The sequence below is a fragment of the Chlorocebus sabaeus genome, chromosome 16 (genome assembly GCF_047675955.1).
Source record: "Chlorocebus sabaeus isolate Y175 chromosome 16, mChlSab1.0.hap1, whole genome shotgun sequence".
In the NCBI taxonomy this organism is placed as follows: Eukaryota; Metazoa; Chordata; class Mammalia; order Primates; family Cercopithecidae; genus Chlorocebus; species Chlorocebus sabaeus.
The window spans coordinates 10,029,667-10,055,020 of record NC_132919.1 but is presented as its reverse complement, the minus strand read 5'-3'; the positions used below and the strand labels follow the sequence as shown (position 1 = coordinate 10,055,020).

Below are 25,354 nucleotides of genomic sequence, written 5' to 3'. Positions count from 1 at the left end.
AGTCTTGCTCTGTCACCCAAGCTGGAGTGCAGTGATGCGATCTCTGCTCACTGCAAGCTCTGCCTCCCGGGTTCACGCCATTCTCCTGCCTCAGCCTCCCAAGTAGCTGGGACTACAGGCGCCTGCCATCACTCCTGGCTAATTGTTTTGTATTTTTAGTAGAGATGGGGTTTCACTGTGTCAGCCAGGATGGTCTCGATCTCCTGACCTAGTGATCTGCCCGCCTCAGCCTCCCAAAGTGCTGGGATTACAGGCGTGAGTCACCGTGCCCGGCAACCTAAGCAACTTTTAATGAACACTGGAGAACCATTTTTACACAATAGAGGGACACCACCTACAAACGAAAACCCCAGTTTCTGCCACAACGCTGGGGAAATTAGGATCTGGCTTGTCTTCGGGGCAAGAGAAGCAGGCTGAGTGTGTAATCAAGGGTAGTTCTGCGTGCGTGCGTGCCTGCGTGTGTGTGTGTGTGTGTTTCAAGAATGAAGGGACCCGGTGGCCCTGGGCAAAGGAGCCACAAGGAGGGATAACAGAGAACCAGGGAGAGCAATTTTCATAAACTTCTTTTCTAAGCTTCTCTTAGACAGCCCAGCCTTCTTTGGATGGATTTTTCCAAGCTTCAGATATGTTAATAGCGGCGTCACATCGGAGTTGGGTCCTGGCCCTGGAGACTTTCTGCCTTTCTGTCTCTTTATGTGGCTTTGCATATCTCTGCTCAGGCGGCTCCTCGGTGGATGTGTTACTGCTATTTACTCCCAAAGGGCAATCTCATTTCCATATTTCTGGGCTGCTGTTAGGAAGAGCGGGGATGGGGCTGGAACTCCTTTCCACACCCGCCAAGCAATAGCAGAGAAAAAGCCGACTTCAGTTTGTGTTATTTCTGGTCACACAACTTATTTCTTCCCTTCTCCTTTTCTCTTGCTTCATGCTGCTTCTGCAAATGAAACCTTTAGCTTACACCAGGGAAGCTGTGTTTGTGAGGGAGTGGGTGGAGATCTTGGAAGACCTGGGAGAAGGTTGGGCTCTGGTTTCTCTTTCCTCTCCACTCTCCCACTCCCTTCCCCTGTTTCGCCCCTTTCCCCTCTCTTTTCTATCCTGCTCTTCTTTTCTTATTCTATATTCTCTGTCTCCTGTTCCCCACAATTTTTTCTTTCCTCTTTGATCTATTACTGTTTTCTGTCTGCCTCTAGCTTTACTTCCTCTTCCCTTCTTTTTCTTTACTTTTTTTTTTTTTTTTGGTGACAGAGTCTCTGTCACCCAGGCTGGAGTGTAGTGGTGCAATCTCAGCCCATTGCAAGCTCTGCTTCCCAGGTTCAAGCGATTCTCGTATCTCAGCCACCCAAGTAGCTAGAATTACAGGCGTGTGGCACCACAGCTGGCTACTGTTTGTGCTTTTTGGTAGAGAAGGGTTTTTGCCATGTTGGCCAGGCTGGGCTTGAACTCCTGGCCTCAAGTGATCCATCTGCCTCAGCCTCCCAAAGTGCTGGGATTAGTGCTTTGAGCCACCACACCCAGCCTCCTTCCCCCATTTTTAAACGTTGGTGGGCTTGGCCAAACAAGATGCCAATGTAAACCCTTATAAATGAAGATGCTCTAGGCCAGGAGTGGTGGCTCACGCCTGTAATCCCAGCACTTTGGGAGGCCGAGGTGGGTGGATCAAGAGGTCAAGAGATCAAGACCATCCTGGGCAACATGGTGAATCTCCATCCCTACTAAAAATACAAAAATTAGCTGGGCATGGTGGCGGGCGCCTGTAGTCCCAGCTACTCGGGTGGCTGAGGCAGGAGAATTGCTTGAACCCAGGAGGTGGAGGTTGCAGTGAGCTGAGATCGCGCCACTGCACTCCAGCCTGGTGACACAGCGAGACTCCATCTCAATAGATAAATAAACAAATACACTCTTAGGGTACGACTAATATCTGAAAACAACCCCCCCTCCTTTTCCTTTGAGATAGGATCTTGCTTTGTCATCCAGGCTGGAGTCCTCTGCTATAACTGCAGTTCCTAATTTTTGTATTTTTGTAGAGAGAAGGTTCACTGTGTTTCCTAGGCTGGGCTCACACTCCAGGGTTCAAGTGATCTGCCGGCCTTGGCCTCCCAAAGTGCTGGGATTACAGGTGTGAGCCACTGCACTTGGCCCAACCACCTTTGAAATATGGTCTGAAAACGCACAGTACTCTGGGGTTTTTGTTGAAAACACGGATTCCTGGGTCCCATTCCAGACCCACTAAGTCAGAATATCTGGGAGGGTGGCCTAAAAATAGGCATCCTTTCTCACATGTTTCTCCAGTGATCCTTATACACATTGAAGTTTCAGAATCTTTGGCTGGAACTCTGGCTGAGATTCTGGATGAGAGAATCAAGGAAGGGATGGATAGAACTCTTCACACTTCCTCTTCCACGGAGGCCCAACGCCAGGTTTCTTCCGGACTCCAAGGGGAGAACTGGACCCACTTATTTCTCCGAAGTCATGATTCCAAAACGCTTATTTTCAGTACATGAACTTTCTTTCTTCCCAGTATCTTCTTGAAGCTGATTCTCAAGATCACTGAGAAGTACACAAAACTTCCATTATGGTGCAGGAAGACAATATTAGAACTGTTATTTGAATATTACATCGACTTCAATATTACCTTTTTAAATTTTAATTTTATTATAACATGCTTATTAGTTTAGTGGTTCATCTATTTAATTCATAGATAATAGAAGTAGATATCTCCGGGAGTTTTACTGATTGGGGTGCACAGTCAAAAAAGTTTGGAAAGCATCTCTGTAGAATTTAGACTACAAATTCTTTGAGATTACAATACCATTATTTATTTATTTATTTATTTATTTATTTGAGAGAGAGAGATGAAGTCTTGCTCTGTCACCCAGACTGGAGTGCAGTGGCATGATCTCAGCTCACTGCAACCTCTACCTACCAGGTTCAAGTGATTCTCCTGCCTCAGCTTCCCAAGTAGCTGGGATTACAAGTGCCTGCCACCATGCCCAGCTAATTTTCGTATTTTTTTAGTAGAGACAGTGTTTCACTATATGTTAGCCAGGCTGGTCTCGAACTTCTGGGCTCAAGCAATCCTCCCAGCTCAGCCTCCTGAGTAGCTGGAACTAAGGTACATGCCATCATGTCTGGCTAAATTATTTTCTTTTATTTTTAGTAAAGATGTGTTGACCAGGCTGGTCTCAAGCTCCTGGCATCAAGAGATTTCCCCCCCCGACCTCAGCCTCCCAGTGTTCTGGGATTACAGAGGTGAGCCATTGCACCACGCCTGTTTATTCTAAGTGTAGAGTTTTCCATTGTATGTCACAATTTATCAATTCCAGTTTGATGGATATTGGGTTGTTTCTAGTTTGGGGCTGTTATAAATAGTGCTGCTGTGAACATTGTTGTACATCTTCTATTGGACGTCTCAACATATCTTAGTTGGTTATATTCCTAGAAGGGGATTAGATGAATTACAGAGAATGCTCAATTCAACTATACTAAATGCTGCCAATTTTCCAACAGGTATTCACCAGTGGTGTATGACAGCTCCAGGTGTACCACAGCCTCTCCAATATGTAGTATTTTCTGTTCTGTGTTTATCTTCATCACTTGCTGAGTGTATATGGAATACCTTCTTATGATTTAATCAAAATCATGCTTTTCTTGATGATTAATGATGTTGTGCACTTTTAATATGTTATTGGTCATTTGGATATCTTCTTTTGTGAAATGCCTGTTCAAGTTGTTTGCCCATTTTTCTATTGGGTTGTCTATGTTTTCCTTATTGATCTATAGGAATTGTTTTATTTTAAAACCTTTTTTTTTTTTTTTTTTTTTTAGAGATAGGGTCTTGCTGTGACACTCAGATTGGAGTGCAGTGGCACAATCATAGCTTTCCTATGCTCAAATGATCTTTCTGTCTCAGCCTCCCGAGTCGCTGGGACTACAAGCACATGCCCCCATGCCTGGCAAATTTTTTATAGAGATGGGATCTCACTATGTTGCCCAGGCTGGACTTGAGCTCCCAGCCTCAAGTGATCCTCGAACCTCAGCCTTCCAAAGCTTTGGAATGACAGGCATGAGCCACCATGCTCACCCAGAATTCTTTACATAGCTGTCATACTTATCTCTCTATCCCTAGGCCCGGCACACTGTCCATTTTCTAATATGTGTTTAATACCTCTTTGAGCTGTTGTTGAATGAAATAGCACACATGAGCTGAGAAAGACAACTTTTGTTGGGTGACGAAGATCATTATGTATTTTGATTTTTACTCAACACTAACAATTTTTTGAGGTATAATTTATACGCCCCGAATTTTACTTGTTTTACGTGTACACTTTGGTGACTTACTGTGTTGTGTGATCATTACCACGGATTAATTTTAGAACATTCACATCACCCCAAAGAAACCTTGCATTTGTTTCTTTCTTGTTTGCAGCTCCAACTCCAGGTGACCACTAATTTTTAAGTCATGTCTATGGATTTGCCTTTTCTGGATGTTGCATATAAATGGAATCATATAATATATTGCCTTTTGGGTCTGGCTTCTTTCACTCAGCATAATGTCTTTGAGGTTCATCCATGTTGTAGCGTGAATCAGTACCTCCTTCTCAATGCTGAGTAAATATTCCACTGTATTGGCATACTACATCTTGTCTATCTATTCATCAGTTGATGGACATTTAGATTATTTCCACTGTTTGACTTCTGTGAATAATACTGCTATGAACATTCACTACAAGTTTTGTGTGGACATACGTTTTCATTTCTCTGAGGTAGAGGCCTCGGAAGAAATTGCTGGGTCATTTGGTAAATTTATGTCTAACTTGGTTTTTCTTCCTTTTTCTTTTTTTTAGACATGGGCTTGCACTGCTGCCCAGGCTGGAGTGCAGTTGTGTGGTCACAGTTCACTGCAGTCTTGATCTCCTAGGTTCAAGTGATCCTCCCACCTCAGCCTCCTGAGTAGCTGGAACCACAGGGACGTGTCACCACATCCTGTGGCTAAATTATTTTTTATTTTATTTTATTTTATTTTTATTTTTGTAGAGACAGGGGTCTTACTATGTTGTCTGGGCTGATTTTGAACTCTTGGCCTCAAGGGATCCCACAGCCTCAGCCTCTCAAAGCATTGGGATTACAGGTGTGAGCCATTACGCCTGGCTATGTTTAATGTTGCAAAGAAATGGAAACCTTTCCATTTCTCTGCCATCCATAGGTTGATGGAAAGGTGTATAAGGTCTTGGGTAGAAATGAAACATCAGGCATCACATAACTATCAAATGCACAGTGTCTAGAGAAAGCTCTGACATAGGTTTATACAACTTAGCAAGTGGAAAATCTAAATATGAACAGGGTCCAAACAATCTATGCAAAAGGAGATCAAGAGGTTCTGAATGCCTGCTTTTTGTATGAGTCAATGTTAGGCTTTAAGAAGGATAGATAGGCTAGGCATGGTGGCTCATGCCTATAATCCCAGCACTTTGGTAGGCAGAGGTGGACAGATCACCTGAGGTTAGGAGTTCGAGACCAGCCTGGCCAACATGGTGAAACCCCATCTCTACTAATCATACAAAATTAGCCAGGCGTGGTGGCACATGCCTGTAATCCCAGCCACTTGGGAGGATGAGGCAGGAGAATCACTTGAACCTGGGAGATGGAGGCTGCAGTGAGCTAAAATCATGCCATTGCACTCCAGCCTGGGTGACAAGAGTGAAACTCCATCTTAAAAAAAAAAAAAAAAAATAGATGGAAATTTAAAACAAAGATGCTATCCCTCCCCGAGTTACTAACGGTCTAACCAGTAAAATAAGACTTAATTATTATTATTATTATTATTTGGAAAGCAAAACTAGGCCAGAAGTGGTGGCTCATACCTGTAATCCCAGCACTTTGGGAGGCTGAGGCAGGCGGATCACAAGGTCAGGAGATCGAGACCAGCTTGGCTAACACAGTGAATCCCCATCTCTACTAAAAATACAAAAAATTAGCCGGGCATGGTGATGCACGCCTGCAGTCCCAGCTACTCGGGAGGCTGAGGCAGGAGAATGGCATGAACCCAGGAGGCAGAACTTGCAGTGAGCCAAGATCGCACCACTGCACTCCAGCCTGGGCTACAGAGAGAGACTCCATTTCAAAAAAAAAAGCAAAAATAAATTAGCCAGGCATGGTGGTATGCACCTGTAGTCCCAGCTAGCTTCTCTGGAGGCTGAGGTGGGAGGATAGCATGATGGAAGGTGGAGAATGCAGTGAGCCAAGATCACACCATTGCACTCCAGCCTGGGCAACGCAGCCAGATCTTGTCTCAATTAAAAAAAAAAAAAAAAAGCAAAAATAATTAAAGATTTAAATACAATTTCAAGATAGTAATAGAAGATCAGAGAGGGAAAAGGCAGGAGGGAAAATTGATAAGGGAGGAATTTATCTTTCCTTCAAGCTCCTGGGAGAAAACAGAAAGCCCAGGTGTGTTTCTACAAAATTTGTGGCATCCCAAAGATGTAAGAGTTCCTACTTCTATTGTTGCTCTAGAAATCTTAGTTAAAAAAGAAGTGTTATGTAATAAGTCACCAGGACCCTTGAACTGGATAGATAAAAACAATTGCTAACATATGGGTATTTCATGTGCCAGGCACTGCTCTAAACAGTTTACATGTTTCCTCACTTAATCTTCTTAATAACTCTATGATATTAATAGTACTGTTGTCTTCTTTTAGTGATGAGGAAAATGAGGCTCAGAGATGTAAGTAAATCACCCAATGGCACACAGCTAGAAAGTGGCAGAAATGGGGTTTGAATAAAGGCAGTCCAGAGCCAACATATTTAACCACTAACTACATTTAACCATTTAAATTCCCATATTTCAGTTATTGGATTCGATCTCTAATTTCAGATGGGGAAATAGACCCAAAGGTATCGGAAGACTTGAGGATTTGGAGGTTACTTGCTTGATAAGAGATCAGGAACAGGAGTTCCACTAACTGCTATTCTAGTCTTATTTCTATGAAGACTGACATTGGGTATCACAAGAGAGCCTTTTCTCTTCTTTTCTTTTCTTTTGTTTTCGAGATGGAGTCTTGCTCTGTTGCCAGGCTGGAGTACAGTGGTGTGATCTCGGCTCACTGTAACCTCCACCTCCCAGGTTCAAGCGACTCTCTTGCCTCAGCCTTCCGAGTAGCTGGGACTACAGGCACATGGCACCATGCCCAGCTAATTTTTGTATTTTTAGTAGAGATGGGGTTTCACCATGTTGGCCAGGCTGGTCTCAATCTCCTGACCTTGTGATCTGCCCGCCTCGGCCTCCCAAAGTGTTGGGATTACAGGCATAAGCTCTGATAGGCCGTGCCCAGCCTAGAGAATTTTTTCTTAAGATGCTATTTGTGGGTGAGTCATTAGGATACCTGTTTTCTGACTGGCAGGGTGGACTACAGAAAGCAACACTCTGTACAATAAGCTAGAATTGAGTTCCAAGCTGGTTCTGCTGTTGACCAGCTGTATGATGGTGAGCAGGTTTTTGAGCCCAGTTTCTTCATCAGCTTGTAGGATTACAGGAATGAAATGAACTAAGTGGAGAAATTAACAGCTATTATCCTTTTTGGTTGCTGCAGGAATGTCTGAGGTGGGTCACATAGAACTCAAGTATATGGCATGCTGTGTAGGCTGAGATTTCTCAAGTCCAAACTGGATCACAGTTTCTCACAGGCACACAGAGAACTGGGGTTGCAGGTTGGCTGGAAATCAGTTGTCCTACCTTGATTCAGGTCACATCATCAGGAATGAAGCCTGAGAACAGCCTGCTGGAAGTCACATATTTTCCTGATACAAGGAATTGTATCTCTTTTAAAACTTCATTGGGGCAGCCATTTTTAATGACCGTTTTTGATATGAAGTTATGCAGCTCTGCTTTAAGGGATTCTTAGTGGTGACTGTGGTCAAGAGTTTGTTTCTTTATATTTCTGGCCAAGCAAATGTTCATGACTTTGCAACTGATGGATCGTTACAGATATTCTACATGTGTCACTTTGCCCATGGCCAGAGACCAGACGGAGGCTGCTCAGGTGAGATGGCTTAGCTGCAGACGAGGGCTCAATAGTGACTCTTAAAGCCTGGGCATGAGTATTGTTAAAAAGGTGCATAATGACTTTAACGTGCAGCCAGGATTGAGAACCACTGAACTAGGTGAAAGGCTCTGTGCCAGAGTCTGATTCAAAGCATAGACAGGTGTGCAAGATCTTCAGGCTCTTGGAGCCCGGCCTGACTGGTTTTGTAATGGGTATCTAGGCAGGCATAGTAAGAGGTGAGGCTAGAGGAGGCGTTGTGGAGGGCCTGAAATGTACAGGCGGAGAAGTTTGTACCAAATTTAAAAGGCAATAGGGAGCCACAGAAGGTGACTGGGGGAGAGGGTAAGGAGTAGACAGAGGTATACAGGCATATTAAAGGGTCAAGCTTTTTTTTTTTTTGAGACAGAGTTTCGCTCTTGTTGCCCAGGCTAGAGTGCAGTGGCACGATCTCTGCCTGCTGCAACTTCTGCTTCCCGGGTTCAAGCCATTTTCCTGCCTCAGCCTCCTGAGTAGCTGGCAATACAGGCGCCCACTACCACGCCCGGCTAATTTTTGTATTTTTAGTGGAGATGGGGTTTCACCACGTTGGCCAAGCTGGTCTCGAACTCCTGACCTCAAGTGAGTCATTCGCCTCAGCCTCCCAAACTGTTGGGATTACAGGCGTGAGCCACCGCGCCCGGCCGAGTCCAGCTATTTACAGGCTAAAAAATGTATATTTTTTTAATGGAGTAGACTATCAAAGAAACCGAGCTTTCTTTCACTTCTGTACGGTCAGTTCAAAGTCAACATTCTGCAGCACTCAGGTTCCCTGGTCCCTGGAGAGCAGGGACTGGCCCAAATGATCTTTGTAGTACCTGGCACATCGCATGGAACATGGCAGCCTCTTGCTAATGTTTGTTGACTGACTACATGAGTGTAGACTGTTTAGCCGGCCCATCTCGATTTCGGGAGGGCTGGTATCCTGGGCTGGCCTTCCCTCTGTAAGTAAAAGCATTGGTGCTATTCCTCTCACCGTTCGCCCTTCCTCCATTTATCCCCATTGACTGTTTCCAATTCTATCAACTCCGACCCCGTCTCCTCCCCATTCCGTCCCTCCAGCGTGCCACGCTGCCACCAGGCTGCTGGGCTCAGGCGCCAGGCTTCAAACCTGTCTTTCACCCATTGTTCAGTTTCCTGTGAGTCAAGTTCAACCCCAGGTTCAACCACTACAATGACAACCACAAACGATCCCTCGCAGACACCTCGAAGAAGGCGCCCGTACATCACGGGCCGCCAGGCCTACAAAGCAGGCACAGAACAGGGGCGTTTCCATTCCCGCGGTCCCCGGCGGTGGGGGCGCGAGTGGGAACCCCTCTCCCCAGTGACAGGCCCCTCTGCGAGGGAGCGCGCAGCCCTCCGCGGGCGTGGCCGCCCTGGTCCCGCCCCGGCCCGCCCCCTCGCCCGCGAGCGAGACCCCGCCCGGCCACCCGGCCGCCAGCCCCTCTCCACGGCCGCCAGCCGCTCCCTCCCGCGCCGCGGAGTCCTGCCGCGGGGGATGCTCCGGGTCCCACCTCCCAGGGGAGCTGCGCATTTCCGTGCGCCGGGGTGGCCCCGGCCCTGGCCGGCCCTGGCGGCTGTAGCCCGCGTTCCGCGTTCCCGGGAAGTTGTCTCTGGAGCCCGCGGCGCCTCGGTCTCCTCCCCCTGAGCCCCGCCCCCCAGCCCAGAGCTGGGATCCGCGAGCTGCCCGGCCCGGGGGCGTCGCCGCTCGCTCTGCGAAGCCAACGAGTCTCCGCTTCTCTGCGCCGAGCGCGCGTCCCCCGCCTGCCCGGGGACCCCCGCGCACCCCAGAGACGGCGCGCGCCCAGAGCGCGGGAGCCCGGAGCGCCGGGCGCCTGGGACCCCGCGGAGCCGCTGCCCAGCCCGTGGGGCTCGGCGGGGATGCAGGCTGCTCTGTGAACCCGGGCGCCAAGGCCATGTCCGGCGCTCGCTGCCGGACCCTGTACCCCTTCTCTGGGGAGCGGCACGGCCAGGGGCTGCGCTTCGCCGCGGGCGAGCTGATCACGCTGCTGCAGGTCCCGGACGGCGGCTGGTGGGAAGGCGAGAAGGAGGACGGGCTCCGTGGCTGGTTCCCGGCGAGCTACGTGCAGTTGCTGGAGGTAAGGGGCGAGGGCCGGGTCTGGAGGAGCCGGGGCTGCGGTCCTCGGTGCGCTCGCGTACCTGTTGCGGGTTCCGGGGATGCCGCAGCGTCCCGGTCGGAGGGGCGCCCCCGGGGGCAGCCCTTGCCTGAGCGACCTGTAGCTCCACGCTCCGGGGAGGCAGCGATGGCAGCGGGCGCTCCTCGGGGCGTGGGCAACGCGGGCTCGCGGGGAGCTTCCCTCTTGCGCCGGGCCCCCGGAGCACACCGTGGCGGCTCTGAGGAAGCGAGAACTTGTTGCCTGTGTGAGTTCAGGGGCAGGCGGGCGCGTTCCCGGCAGTGGCAGGGGCCGGTGAAGGGTCTGGCGGTCTTGAGAAGATGCATGGAGGATCGGGGTCCGAGAAAGTGGCACCGACTCGGTCCCACAGCCCCGCGTCTCCACCCCGGAGTCTAGAGCCTGACGACCCGTGGACGGTCGTGCTGCCTTGGGTCAGGCTGCCTGGACGCCTCGGGGCCACCCACTTGCTGGTCAGCCAAGCCTGCTGGCCACCAGCCCGTGCCCCCCCAGCAGGCTTGATCCCGGGGTGCTGTAGCCCCCCGCCACTGCCTGCTCCCCTGGTCCGGCTTCCCCAGGGTAAGGCTCAGGAACCCAGGCTTGCTCCTGGGGTTCTGGCCTGGCCCCAGGGCTACACAGGACCTGCTGAGGCAAGGCGCTGGCTGTTTAGGCTGGCTGTTTATTGTCTATGTGACAGGCTGTCCTCTAATCACTGAGCTCACAGTCACAGCCTGAGTGAGACCCGAAGTTTCTAAAGTCCTTTGTGTGTGTGTGGGGTGACCTTCCAGGACATCCCCTTTACTAGAAGTCCGCCTGCCCCCAGGATTCTTGTAAAGACTAAATTAACAGTTACCCTCAATTGTGTCAGTATTCCTAAACATTCTGGTAAAACACTGCCCGAAGAAATCATGGAGGCTGAATTTATTTATAATTTAACTCTTGACCTACTTCACAGAGAACAAAGTAGCAAATTTTGACTGAAAATGCTCAGTGCAATTCATCGGGGGAAGAAGAAAGAAAGAAGTGAAATAGTTACAGGGTGAGTCTGCCTGAGGATGAACCCTGTGGCAACATTGTCAGCAAGAGCCTGGCCTTATAAAAGTACAGTAGGTTGCTTTCAGGTCCAGAGGAGAACAACAAAATCTCTTCTAAAGGGATCGGTAGCATTTGAGCAAAGTTTAGGGGCTGCTGGAATGAGCTTTCATGGGCTGTCAGCAGAGTCTGTTGCAGGAACCCTCTTGGTTCTGTATCTGGAGAATCCAGAGATCCCCTGCTTGTAGGAGAGGCTCAGGTGTGCCCTGTTCTGGCTTTTCCAGTCCCTTTCCTGAGATTCGGATATAAAAGAAAGCAAACATACTGCTTCTTACATGAGAAGCAAGGGGCCTCCTTGTGTCTAGCTTGAAGCCCTGGGAGAGATACATATTTTGGGAGTTCTTTGGGTGGCCCCCCTTTTCCAGGAAATTCTGATGTGGAAATTTGACTGATGGATGTCTGTCCAGTGAGGAGCATCCCTGGCTGGACTGAGCCAGCTGTGTTTTGTGTAGGGGTGAGGCTAGGTAGGTGTTAGTAAGAGCAGAGTGCTGCTTTTTCTTCTGGGAAAAGGACAATGGACCAGGCCCAGGGGACTGGCAGAATTAACAGCCGGGACAGTCTTGGGTGTATCTGTCCCATCCTCTGCCATATACAAAGGTGGGGGATCTCCGGTGCCTCAGGGCCTCTCAGACCATTCCGTACTGGTAACTTGCAACAAAAGCATCCATCTGCGTGAGCAGTACTTGAGCGCACCTGCTCAGCACGCTACGTGCACATTATCACCAGTTCCCCGACAAGTCTGTGAAGGGTGAGGTACTTCCCCCATTTTATAGACAAGCAAGCTGAATATGAGAGAGGTGAAGTCAGCTCCCCAATGAATAATGCTCACATGTTTTGTTAGCAGCTCAGATGGCTGAGTATAACCCCCTGCGCCTGTGCCTTTTTTTAAATGTGATAGCCTGGGCTCGACTATGCTAAACAGCATGTGAGGGAAGGGTCTGGATCCATGGGAAAGAGGGGCAAGCACAGCCCTTGAGGTCAGCATGTTGGTGACAGCACCGTGAAGGGGAGGCTGAACCTCTGGGGCTAAAATGAGGACAACTGCAACCAGGAGCAACATGGAGGATCTTCCCTGCTAACCCCAAAGTGTGACTTTACTCAGAGCCAGCTGTGGGTCTTCCCACAGTGGGCCTGAGTCTTGTGGACTAAGTACTGGATGGGACTCTTCTCAGGGCCAGAGCAGATGCAGTTTCAATAGGGGGGATTGTGGCATCTGGGAACCTCCTACAGGAGCAGAAAGACATGGTACCAGGACAAGCCCAGTGGCTGGACCTCAAGGCTGAAGGCTAGGTAGAGATAGAGGATATGCAAGCAGAGTCAATTGGGATGGAGTGAGTCCTCAAGGGCAGACTCAGAGAATGCAGAGTTGCCCGGGCTGGTGGGTAGACTGGCCAGCATCTGTACTCATGAGACTAGACAGGGGGCCCATAAATACTAGAGGTGGCGAACCTCATGAGATGTCAGCCAATGTGGTGCTGTCACTGAGCTTGCTTGGGGGCATGCAGTTCAGAAGGCCAGGGCAGCTGTTGGAGAAACAAGTACAGACAGATGGACTGTACTAGCCTCCTGGGCGAGGGATGAGATTGTGGGTACACAGCTGAGCATGGTATCTCTAATGTGCTCCCTACTACAGTGGACCTTTCACCCTGATGGAAAGAGTGATACCAGGAAACCCCATCTTGGCAGAGGGGAGTGAGGCACTGAAAACTGTGTGCACACTGGATACTTCCCAAGGAGATCTTCCTTGTTCAGATGAAGCAAGGGGAACGAAGAGACCCAGCCTTTGCAGGAAGCATACGCGGGGGAGGGTAGTTGGGAACTAACTCTAAGAGGGTCACCAGATCTGACCCGGCGGCCAGCTAGTCCATGGGAAGAGGCCAGCTTGGAAGAGGTCTTGGTTTTTGGGGCAATCTCTTTGGTCAAGACTCCAAGGAAATGGTATAGCACATACTTGGCTTCTAGAGAGCAGCTTCCAGGAAAACCTCAGCACAGACAGGGAAGCACAGAAGTCTCTGGTAGGCCCAAGGAGTCGGGCCACAAGGGTCCTTCCTATTCAGGGGTTGGTGCAGCTCTTCAAAGGATGGGCAGAGGGAAACAACTACTTCCAGAAAAGGAATAGGCCTTACAACCAAGGCCCACAACTAGTTATTAGATAAAATCAACTAGAAAAATCTTTCCTGAGGGTTTCCTCTGCTATGACAAGGGAGAGGAATTGAGAAGTCTTTTTTTTTTTTTTTGAGATGGAGTCTTGCACTGTTGCCCAGGCTGGAGTGCAGTGGCGTGATCTCGGCTCACTTAAAGCTCCGCCTCCCAGGTTCATGCCATTCTCCTGCCTCAGCCTCCTGAATAGCTGGGACTACAGGTGCCCACCACCACACCCAGCTAATTTTTTTGTATTTTGAGTGGAGACGAGGTTTCACTGTGTTAGCCAGGTTGGTCTCGATCTCCTGACCTCGTGATCTGCCTGCCTTGGCCTCCCAAAGTGCTGGGATTACAGGCGTGCGCTACCGCGCCCGGCCGAGAAGTCTTTTTAATATCATTTGAGAGATATGGTAGAGGAAGAGACCTGAGACCAGAGATAGGAGCTGTGGGAGCATGTTCTGCCAGCTCCAAGCTAGGCATGAGATGGCCTCCATAGACTTGGGAACCCCACATGTGGGAATATTTCCACCAGCTTTCTGGGGTACATCGAGGCTGAGAAATAGCTCCTGGGGAAGGTGGGTAGAGAAGCTTAGCTCTCCATCCTGGGGAAGATTTGGAGAGAAAGACATGGTACCACGACAAACCCAGTGGCTGGACAGGTCAGTGGTTGGAGGGTCTAACAGGGTCCAGGAATTCTTGTGTGAATGGAGAGAAGAAATTAGGGACCTGGAGGATGCTGTAAGGCATCTACAAAACTTCCCAGAGCTTTTGGGAAATAATTCTGGGGGACAATGGGATTGGAATACAAACAAAATAGAGCTTTCTTTGAACTAGGTGGTATTCTTAGAATCCAGGATCTGGCTGGATAATCTGGACCTCTGGGGTACTAACAGAATATGACACTGTTTGCTAGCAAAACTGGAATGACTGCTGAGGGTTACCCTTAAACTTGATTTCCTTCACTCTGCCATTTTGGGTTCATGCCATTGCACTGCAGGAGTTAAATAAGGAGTGTCTGTGGGAGAGAGTGGGCTGTGCTATGGATAATTAAGGAATGATGTTTTATCTATTGCCATGTAACAAGCCACTCCAAGATTTAGTGTTTCAAAGCAACGATTTATTATTATCTGTCATGGCTTTGTGGATTGACGGGGATCAGCTGGGTGGTTCTTCTGCTGGTCTGTCTCAGTGTCTCTCATGCAGCTGCAATCAGATAGTGGCTGGGGCAGAGTCCTGGAGGCTCAACTAGGCTGCAGCCTCCAAAATATCATCTTCACTCGTCTCTCTGGTGCCTTGATGTTCTTCCATGTGGCGCATCTCTCCATGTGGTGTTTCATTCACCATGGCTTTTCCACATGGCTTTTCTCTTCAGCAGGGTGGTGGTGGTTATGTGGTAGGTGCCTTCTAAGGATGCAAAGGCATACGTTACCAGGCCCTCTTAAGGCCTAGGCCCAGAACTGGCATATTGTTTCAGCCACATTTTATTGTGAAAGCAGTCACAGGATCCATCCAGAGTCAATTTGGAAGGGAGGCGGGTACAGGTGTGGTTACGAGGGAGGCGTGGTTCATCAAGGGCCTATTGCAGACTAGCTCCCTCAGAAGGCTAGGTAGAACACACATGGGACCGATGATCCATTAGTGGGGAGGTGGTGCCAGGCCAGATTGATGAGAGAGAGAACCCCAAGAGGGAGGTAAAATGCAGCCACTTGGCAGTTCTACCTCTATCGCAATCCTTGGAGGTTTTTTTTTTTTTTTTTTTTTTTTTTTGACTCTAGAGGTTTCTTTATAAAGGCCACACAATAAATGATGCAGCTGGAATTTGAAATCAGATTTGCTTGGCTCTGGGCCTGTCCACTAAGCCATTGACATACCAGTCCAGCTTTTTTTAGGCCAGGGCTGTTCAGTGCTAGTGATTCATAGACGTAGTGGATCTGAGCTCCCCGACATCTAATAGATATTTGCTATATTACACAAATTGATTTTAATACAGAGCCTTTTCCTTTCTGTCTGCAACATGAAAATCATCCAAAATGAGTGTGACCTTGTCCCTCATGCTAGTATTTTTCAGACAGTCATCAACTCTGTTCACAAAAGGTGTAATTAGGGCTTGTGACTCGGGGGAGTTGGTAATTGTGACTGAAAAGACCAACGTGCTTTCTGACATCTTCACTAAATCATCCTCCTTGGTATGGGGCCTGTGGCCAGTATTTGTAGCTCCTGGTGTTAGAAAATGACCTTTGGCCCACCACTCTGTGAGCCTCAGCTCAGAAGGAGCCACCCACTTTGTCACACTTGTGTGCTGGACTGGTCAGTGTCCACCCCACCGGACTTTAAAGCAATGAACAAGGCTTATGGATTGAGTGGATTCAGGGCATTTTCACAAAAGTTCCCTTAGCAACAAGTCGGCAGGAATCCCTGACATCTGTTCACCACTCTGTGGATCCCTGATGTCTATTACCACCTAGAAACATGAATGAGGGGCTGACCTTCCTGTCCTCTTCTCTGCCTGCATAAGCCCAGCTTTTTTTCTGACGGTGTGGTAGACCTCATCTGTGAACACGGATACGGATCCCCACTTTGCTGGTGAAAGAAAATGTTTTTTTAAACCAGAAAGCCTTGCGTACACGTAAGGTATTTTGACTATTATCAGGCCAGCCCAGGGGACGTTGTTTTTGTGGTGTGCTGTCTTACTACTCACAGCAGCAAGGCGACACATGATAGACTTTCTAACAAAATGTCAGGATGAATTCCTCTGTACTTAAATGCAAAATTAGTATATTTCTCTCTCTCCCTGCAATGGCGAGGCTTCTGGGGTGGTGTTTATGCCTATGACGAGAAGAAGTGGCGGCTGGCCGATCTCTCTAACTTTTCCTTGGCTGACCAGAGCACGTTGTGACATTGTGAAAGTTTAGTTGCTGTAAGTATGTGAACTGTGAGAAAATTTTGAGGACTCTTAAGAGGACCCACCCACCTCCTTTCTTCACGTTTACTGTCTTCTCTACCATCTCGAAGAATTTGTTTTTAGTTTAACTTCCTAGTTCTCCGCCCACTCCTCTTCTTGAGCTCGGAGCTGGTATTCAGATTCAACCGCTAGGTACTCAAATTTCACATGTCAAAATTAAACTCATCATCTCTCTCCTTTCTCTTCTTTCTTTCTTTCTTTTCTTTTTTTTTTTTTTTTTTTTTTTGAGATGGAGTCTTGCTCTGTTGCCCAGGCTGGAGTGTAATGGCGCGATCTCGGCTCACTGCAACCTCCGCCTCCTGGGTTCAAGTGATTTTCCTGCCTCAGCCTCCCGAGAAGCTGGGATTACAGGTTTACACCACCATGCCTGGCTAATTTTTGTATTTTTAGTAGAGACAGGGTTACACCAGGTTGGCCAGGCTGGTCTTGAACTCCTGACTTCCTCATTTGCCCACCTCAGCCTCCCAAAGTGCTGGGATTACAGGCGTCCGGCCCTCTCTTCTCTCTTTACTGCCTTCTTCTTTTTTTTTTCTTTTTTCTTTTTTTTTTTTTTTTTGAGACAAGGTCTTGCGCCGTTGCCCAGGCTGAAGTACAGTGGCATGATAATGGCTCACTGCTGCTGTGACCTTCTGGACTCAAACGATCCTCCAAGTAGCTTGGACTATAGGCACCTGCCACCACGCCTGGCTGATTTTTGTATTTTTTGTAGAGACAGGGTTTCACCGTGTTTCTCAGACTGGTCTCAAACTCTTGGGCTCAAGTGATCCTCCCGCCTTGGCCTCCCAAAGTGCTAAGATTACAGGCACAAGCCACCCTGCCCAGCCTCTTCACTGCCTTCTATTCCCAACATCTAAACCAAGCTTGTGGAACATGTGGTCCAGGATGGCCTTTGAATGCAGCCCAACACAAATTTGTAAACTTTCTATTTTGTTTTTGAGGCGGAGTTTCGTTCTCGTTGCCCAGGCTGGAGTACAATGGCATGATCTCGGCTCACTGCAACCTCTGCCTCCTGGGTTCAAGCAATCCTCCTACCTTAGCCTCCTGGGTAGCTAGGATTACAGGCATGCGCCACCACACCTGGCTAATTTTGTATTTTTAGTAGAGATGAGATTTCTTCATGTTGGTCAGGCTGGTCTTGAACTCCCCACCTCAGGTGATCCACCTGCCTCAGCCTCCCAAAGTGCTGAGATTACAGGCATGAGCCACCATGCCTGGACTTCAGTTTGTAAACTTTCTTAAAACATGAGGTTTTGTGTGTCTGTGTGTGAGATACATATTTTTTTAGCTCATCAGCTATAGTTAGCGTGGTGTATTTTATGTGAGGTCTGATACAATTTTTCTTCTTCCAGTGTGGCCCTGGGAAGCCAAAAGATTGGACACCCCTGCTCTAAACTTTAGTGAATGTCACCACCATCTGTCCACCAAGTCCCCTGATACCCCTCCCCTTACCTTTCCTCTCCTTTTCAATAGGTTAGCAAGCCTTGTCCCTTCTCCCTTAGAAACATTTCTTAAAGCCTTCTTCTTCTTAACTTGCTTTGGCAAATCTTTTCCGTAAAAGGCCAGGAAACATTTTAGGCTTTGTGGACCATGAGGCAAAATTGAGTTATGGCTGCCTCGGTGTGATCTGTAGTGCGCCAGAGGCAGTGAGAAGCGGTGAGAAGCGGTGAGAAGCGGTGAGAGCACCCCATATGGTCTCTGTCACAGCTAATCCGCTCTGCTGCTGTAGTGCAAAAGCAGCCAGAGATAATCTGCAAGCCAGTGGGCATGCCTGCATTCCAATAAAACTTTATTTATGGACTGAAATTTGAATTTGTTATAATTTTCATGGGCTGTGAAGTATTCTTCTTCTTTTGGTTTGTTTTCACCTTTTTTTTTTTTTTTTTGAGAGGGGGAAGACAGAGTCTTGCTCTGTTGCCCAGGCAGGAGTGCAGTGGTGTGGTTTCGGCTTACTGCAGCCTCCACCTCCTGCGATCAAATGATTTTCATGCCTCATCCTCCCAAATAGTGGGAACTATAGGCCCACGCCACCACAGCCGGCCAATTTTTGTATTTTTAGTGGAGATAGGGTTTCGCCATGTTGGCCAGGCTTGTCTCCAACTCCTGACCTCAAGTGATCCACCCACCTTGGCCTCCCAAAGTGCTAGGATGATAGGCGTGAGCCACTGTGCCCAGCCAGCCTTGTGACTATTTGGGGGAAAATAATTTGAGGTTGAGGGCCACTGCAGATGCACATAACCCTGAGTAGAGGAGTATGTTTGCTATACCTGGGAGAGCCAGAATATTCCAGAATGGCTAGAGAGTGGCAAGTAGGGGGAGAGGGCGTGGCGGTGTGCCAGGGAAAGAGATAGAACCTGGGAAGTTGGGTCATTTTCTAAATGCAGTGGAAAAGCCTTTGGTTTGATTAAAGTGGGTGGCATGTTCGGATGCGTTCTGGAAAGCTCTTCCCGATTGTAGGGTGGAGAATGGATTTGAAGAGAGCAGGGAGGGGAAGCAAGGAGACCAGTTGGGAAGCTCAGAGCCGGGTGGTGGAAGTGGAGATGGTGAGAGGTGGGTGGATTTGGAATGTATTTTGCAGGTAATGTCAGCAGGTCTTCCTGGTGTGTTGACTGGAGGGAGTAGGGGAGCCTCAGGGGGTCTCACTTCGTGCAGGTCACTTGCGATGCACTTTTTCCCTTTTGTATTTTCCCCATCTGTCCATCCTTGATTCTGCCGCTAGAGATCTCTTCCCGAAAAAAAGGAGGTAAAAGGCAAAGACAAATTTGGAAAAAGTTCCTTAATGTAGAAAGTGCTTTTATTTAAAAAAAAAAAAAAAAAAAAAAAAAAACCAAAACAAAGAGGAACATATCAGTATAAGAATGGGCAAAGAACTTGGGTAGACACTTCATAATAAAACTTATACAGGCTGGGCATGGTGACTCATGCCTGTAATCCCAGTACTTTGGGAGGTTAAGATGGGCGAATTGCTTGAGCCCAGGAGTTCAAGACCAGCAACATGGAGAAACCCAAATTTTATCTCTACAAATACAAAAAAATTAGCTGGGTGTGGTGACGCATGCCTATAGTTCCAGCTAGTCAGGAGGCTGAGGTGGGAGGATCGCTTAAGCTCAGGAGGTCAAAGCTGCAGTGAGCTGAGATTTCACCACTGCATTCTAGCGTGAGCCAAAGAGCGAGACCCCGTCTCTTAAAACAAACAAATGAATGCACATACAAAAAAAAACCATATAAAAAGTCCTCAACTATTTAGTCTCGATAGTGATCAAATAATTGCAAATTTAATTACAAAATAGCTTAAAGACAAACATGTAAAAAAAAAAAAAAATGGTATTGGCAGGGTGTAAGGAAATGGTCGTGAGCTTCCTGAAGGGCCATTTGGCACTATACCTCCAAAACGTTAATGAGTACATGTTCTCTGTCCCAGCAATTCCACTTCTAGAAATTTTGACTCAGGGAGCATCTGATATATCAGGCAATCTGTAAACATCAGCCTGTATTGTATCACAGCCTCTGATAGCACAAGATGAACGACAACCTCAATGTACACCAGAAGGAACTAGTTAAAATCAGGTTTACCTGTGCTTAGCACAAGATCAGAACATGCGGGAGGGGTTCAATAACTATATTGAAATGATTTATTTTATTTTATTATTTTTTTTGAGATGGAGTCTCGCTCTGTCGCCCATTCTGGAGTGCAGTGGTGCAATCTTGGCTCACTGCAGCCTCCGCCTCCTGGGTTCAAGTGATTCCCCTGTCTCAGCCTCCCGAACAGCTGGGATTACAGGTGCCCACCACCATGCCCAGATAATTTTTGTATTTTTAGTGGAGACGGGGTTTCACCATGTTGGCCAGGCAGGTCTCAAACTCCTGATCCACCTGCCTCAGCCTCCCAAAGTGCTGAGATGAAACTGAATTTAAAAAATAAAAATGTTGGTTAATGATGCTCAAGGTCTTTGTGGAGCTAGCATAGTTCACGTTTCTCCTCACAGTGAGGCAGAAAGAGATGGTGTGTCCAGAAATGAATTGCTTTTCAGAAGTAGGAACGGTGTGTCCCGAACATTTTGTAAGTATCCTTTTGTGGGAAGAGCAGGTAGAAGGAATACATGCTGGCCCGGGGCCACATTCTTATAAATATCCTCAGTAACAGCAAAGCTTTGTCTTTTGAGGTGTGGATTTGATTTTTTTTTTTGGAAACAGCCAAAATTCATTCAAAGCCAAGTCTGGTGTGTCTGTTCATGTGACTGTCTGTCTGTCACCTTGTGGGAAATAGGATTTAAGGCAGCTTACCAAAAAGCGTACAGTACAAAAAGATAAAAGCGTAAACACATGAGGAAATCTGTGGAAAGGAAAACATCAGATGACTCTGGAGTGAAGTTTGATGAGCAAAGAGAGTAACTGAGTTAAGTAATGCTGTTCAGGGCTAAAAAAGAGGTCTTAAAGTAATGATGAATTTGAACAGTGGATGAGGAGTAACAGAAATATTCTGAAAAAGGTAGCATTGTGGGTACGTGTGCTGTGTGGGTCAAGATGGGTTACGATATGCCACTATAACAATCTCAGTGGTAAAGCAATATGGGTTTTTTTTGCTCATGTTGTAAGTCTATTGTGAGATGGTTTGAAGCCGCAAGACCTCCAGGACCCAGGATGATGGAGCAACCAGTATCTGAAATCCTCGGGGACTGTGTTAAACAGCGCATGGTTCTTAAAGCTTTTGCCCGGGAATGACACATGACACTTCTGCTGGTATTTTATTGTCTAAAGCACAGCCACACCTAACTTTAAGACAGTGAGAAAATACAATCCTACCATGTGCTTGGAAGGAGAAAAGGAGCAAGCTGAATCTATGCAGATGGCCCTGTTGACCACCACATGGGTGACCACTCATGGGGACGCCCCAGTTCCTGTCTGTTTCAGTTTCAGCATTTTATCGTCACACTTAGAGCAGTGCTTCTCAAACTGAATTCAGTGCTGCTAGAGCAAAGTGGTTTCTGTTTTTTTGCTTTTTTGGGGACGGGGGAGGGGGGATCCTGCTCTGTCACTCAGGCTGGAGTGCAGTGGCACAGTCCTGGCTCACTGTAATCTCTGCGCCCTGGGTTCAAGTGATTCTTCTGCCTCAGCCTCCTGAGTAGCTGGGATTACAGGAACACCACCATACCCAGCTAATTTTGTAGTTTTAGTAGAGATGGGGTTTCACCATGTTGGCCAGGCTGGTCTCGAACCCCTGACCTCAAGTAATCCACCTGCCTTGGCCTCCCAAAGTGCTGGAATTACAGGTATGAGCCACCGTGCCTGGCCCAAAGTGGTTTCTTAAAACGAATTCCCTGGATCTTGTTGGATACAAATTCTGACTCAGGAGGCCTGGGATGGGGCCTGCGGTCCTGCATGTCTGACAAGCTTCTAAGAGATTCTGTGAAGAGTCCACAGTGCACACTTCAGCAGTTGCTCTTAGCTCCTGAGAGCCATGGCTACTCTTTCAAATTGGCCTCGTCCCTCCCACAAGCTATCCTAGCATCTTGTACACTGCCGGGCACACTAGTAGATACTTGGTCTATATTTTTTGAACAAATGTGGTCATTTATTCCTTCCCTCCCTCCCTTCCTCCCTTCCTCCCTTCCTCCCTTCCTTCCTTCCTTCCTTCCTTCCTTCCTCTCTCTCTCTCTTTCTTCCCTGCCTGCCTCCCTCCCTCAATCCCTCCCTTCCTTCCTTCTTTCTTTTTTTTTTTTTTTTTTTTTTTTGAGACGGAGTCTCGCTGTCTCACCCAGGCTGGAGTGCAGTGGTCGGATCTCCGCTCACTGCAAGCTCCGCCTCCCGGGTTTACGCCATTCTCCTGCCTCAGCCTCCCGAGTAGTTGGGACTACAGGCGCCTGCCACCTCGCCCGGCTAGTTTTATTGTATTTTTTAGTAGAGACGGGGTTTCACCGTGTTAGCCAGGATGGTCTCGATCTCCTGACCTCGTGATCCGCCCGTCTCGGCCTCCCAAAGTGCTGGGATTACAGGCTTGAGCCACCGCGCCCGGCCCCTTCTTTCTTTTTTTAGATGGAGTCTCGCTCTGTCGCCAGGCTGGAGTGCAGTGGCACAACCTCAGCTCACTGCAACCTCTGCCTCCCGGGTTCAAGCGATTCTCCTGCCTCAGCCTCCTGAGTAGCTGGGATTACAGGCACATGCCACCACGACCGGCTAATTTTTGTATTTTTAGTAGAGACAGGGTTTCACCATGTTGGTCAAGGTGGTCTCGATCTCTTGACCTTGTGATCCACCCGCCTTGGCCTCCCAAAGTGCTGGGATGACAGGCATGAGCCACCATGCCTGGCAAAATGTGGTCACTTTCAAATCCCAGATTCCCTGTGTTTTGCGTGTGTTTGTGTGTGGTTAGTACATCTGTCACAACCTTGGGTTCAACAGAAATACATTTTTCTATTTGAGGAATTACTATAAGTGTGCTTCTTTTTTTTTTTTTTTTTTTTTTTTTTTTTTTTTTTTTTTTTTTAGACAGAATCTGGCTCTGTCACCTAGGCTGGAGTGCGGTGGCACGATCTCGGTTCACTGCAAGCCCCGCCTCCTGGGTTCATGCCATTCTTCTGCCTCAGCCTTCCGAGTAGCTGGGACTACAGGCGCATGCCACCACGCTTGGCTAACTTTTTGTATTTTTAGTAGAGACGGGGTTTCACCGTGTTAGCCAGGATGGCCTTGATCTCCTGACCTTGTGATCCACCTGCCTCGGCCTCCCAAAGTGCTGGGATTACAGACGTGAGCCACCATGCCCGGCCAAGCATGCTTTCTTCAGGGCTCAGCAGATGCAGTTAAAGCCTGGAGCTGAGATTGGTGGTTCTTCAACAGGGAGCCCTTGGGCATGTGCTGTCCCCTCCAAGGTGACTTGGGCAGGTGACCTCTTTAAGGAGACTTCAGGTTCACACTAACGTTTTCTATTGAAACCATCCAGACATTTAAGATTCTTCATTTTTTTTCAGATGCCTCAATTCCTCCTCCCACCTCATTTGCTTGTCAAATGCACAGAGGACTCCAGGGTTAGTCAACAAAAAACTAATTAAGTTGTAAAAATTCTTTAGAGATGCTATTTTAAAAATTCCACAGAAATGAGTCCTCTTCCTAATTCAATCATGAGAGAAGATCCTTATTTTAGCAGTGGATCATGGAAGAGTGTCACTGAGCCATTTTTTAAAATTTTTTATATAATTAGGAATAGAAATAAGAAAGCTTAACTTTGAGTTATTTAGTTTAAGTCTGCTGCTCTCATTTAGCAAGTGTTTTATTGATAAATAGCTACAAACATTTGCTGTGCGTGGAGTGACAATATAGCCATGTTAAGTGGGAGTTGGTAATCAAGGACGTGTACGAAACAAAATCTTATCTGGAGTTTGGTCTAATATATTCTTTGTTTTTTGTTTTGTTTGAGATAGTGTCTTGCTCTGTTCTCCCAGGCTGGAGTGCAGTGGGATAATCTCCACCCCCCAGGCTCAAGCCATCCTTCTACCTCAGCCTCCTGAGTAGCTGGGACCACAGAGGCACACCACCATGCCTAGCTCAGTTATTTTTTTGGAGAGACAGAGTCTTGCTATGTTGCCCAGGCTGGCCTCAAACTCCTGGGCTCAAGCTGTCCTCCTAAGTGTTGGGATTATAGACATAAGCCACTGTGCCCAGTCTAGTCTAATATTTTCATATTATAAAGAAGGCTTTGGGCCGGGCACGGTGGCTCATGCCTGTAATCCCAGCACTTTGGGAGGCTAAGGTGGGTGGATTACCTGAGGTCAAGAGTTCGAGACCAGCCTGGCCAATGTGGTGAATGAAACCCTGTCCCTACTAAAAATACAAAAAAAAAATTAGCCCGACTTGGTCGCATGTACCTGTAATCCCAGCTACTCAGGAGGCTGAGGGAGAAGAATTCCTTGAACTCGGGAGGCAGAGGTTACAGTGAGCTGCTGAGATCACACCTCTGCACTCCAGCCTAGGCAACAGAGTGAGACTCAAAAAATAAATAAAATAAATAAATAAATAAATAAATAAATAAATAAATAAATAAAGGCTTTGAATATATGGGGCCTGGCTTCTGGTGTAGGGACATCAGAGCCTAGCTGTAGAATATCACTATGCATGGTGTGAGCTCTGTGCTTCTCTAACACGGATGGGTGTGCATATCACTCGAGGCTCTTGTTAAAACGCAGACTCTGATTTAGTAGGTCTGAGGTGGAAACCTGAATCTGGAATTAAAAACCAAACTCTGCTCCTACTCCACACTCACACAGCACCAGACACTTCTGTGACTAGATTGGGGGGTGGCGAGTGTTTTCCCACACACTGGGCAGTTCTTCAGTGGACACCAGCTGGGCCTCTTATATTTCTATTGGGTTGTAACATTGTCTGCCTGGCGTTGGAGTCAAATCCTACAGGCTAAGAGTGCAATCCCGCAAGACTGCCCCCACTTCATATGTCAAGTAGTGTCACTTATATTTCTGATTGACCGGCTATAAATTGGGGTTCCCACTGCCCCCTGCTTGGGTTTGATCAGTTTCCTAGGATGGCTCACAGAACTTGGGGAAACACGTTTACTGGTTTATTATAAAGGACACAGATGAACAGCCAGAGGAAGGGGGTACATTCTGCAAGTTGAAGAATTTTTCTGTTTCCCAGGACTGCTCTGAGGGTCAGGAGAACCTGGGAGAAGAGCTTGGCACCTTGTACACACTCCGTAAGTGGAGTTCGTATTTCTGCATGCTGGGTGATCATAGTTGAATGTTGGGGGCTCCCTGTTTAATGCCAGGGCATATGGGGGTAGGAGTGTGCAGCTTCCTTGCACCTCCATGTGTTCAGCATCCCAGAAGCTCATCAAATCTTGTTTTTATAGGCTGAGCACGGTGGCTCATGCCTGTAATTCCAGTACTTTGGGAGGCTGAGGCAGGTAGATTACCTGAGGTCAGGAGTTCGAGACCAGCCTGGCC

At 47.8% G+C, this 25,354-nt stretch overlaps 1 protein-coding gene across 1 annotated transcript in view; it reads left to right on the top strand.

The window, feature by feature from the left end:
• Positions 1–9,815: 9,815 nt before the first annotated feature.
• Positions 9,816–25,354, top strand: part of GAS7 (growth arrest specific 7) — a 287,691-nt gene continuing 272,152 nt past the window's right edge. Inside the window, exon 1 of the mRNA XM_073004691.1 lies at positions 9,816–10,177. Within this exon, the coding sequence (XP_072860792.1) occupies positions 9,995–10,177 (183 nt within the window). The 5' untranslated portion in view covers positions 9,816–9,994. The remainder of the gene's footprint in view (positions 10,178–25,354) is intronic.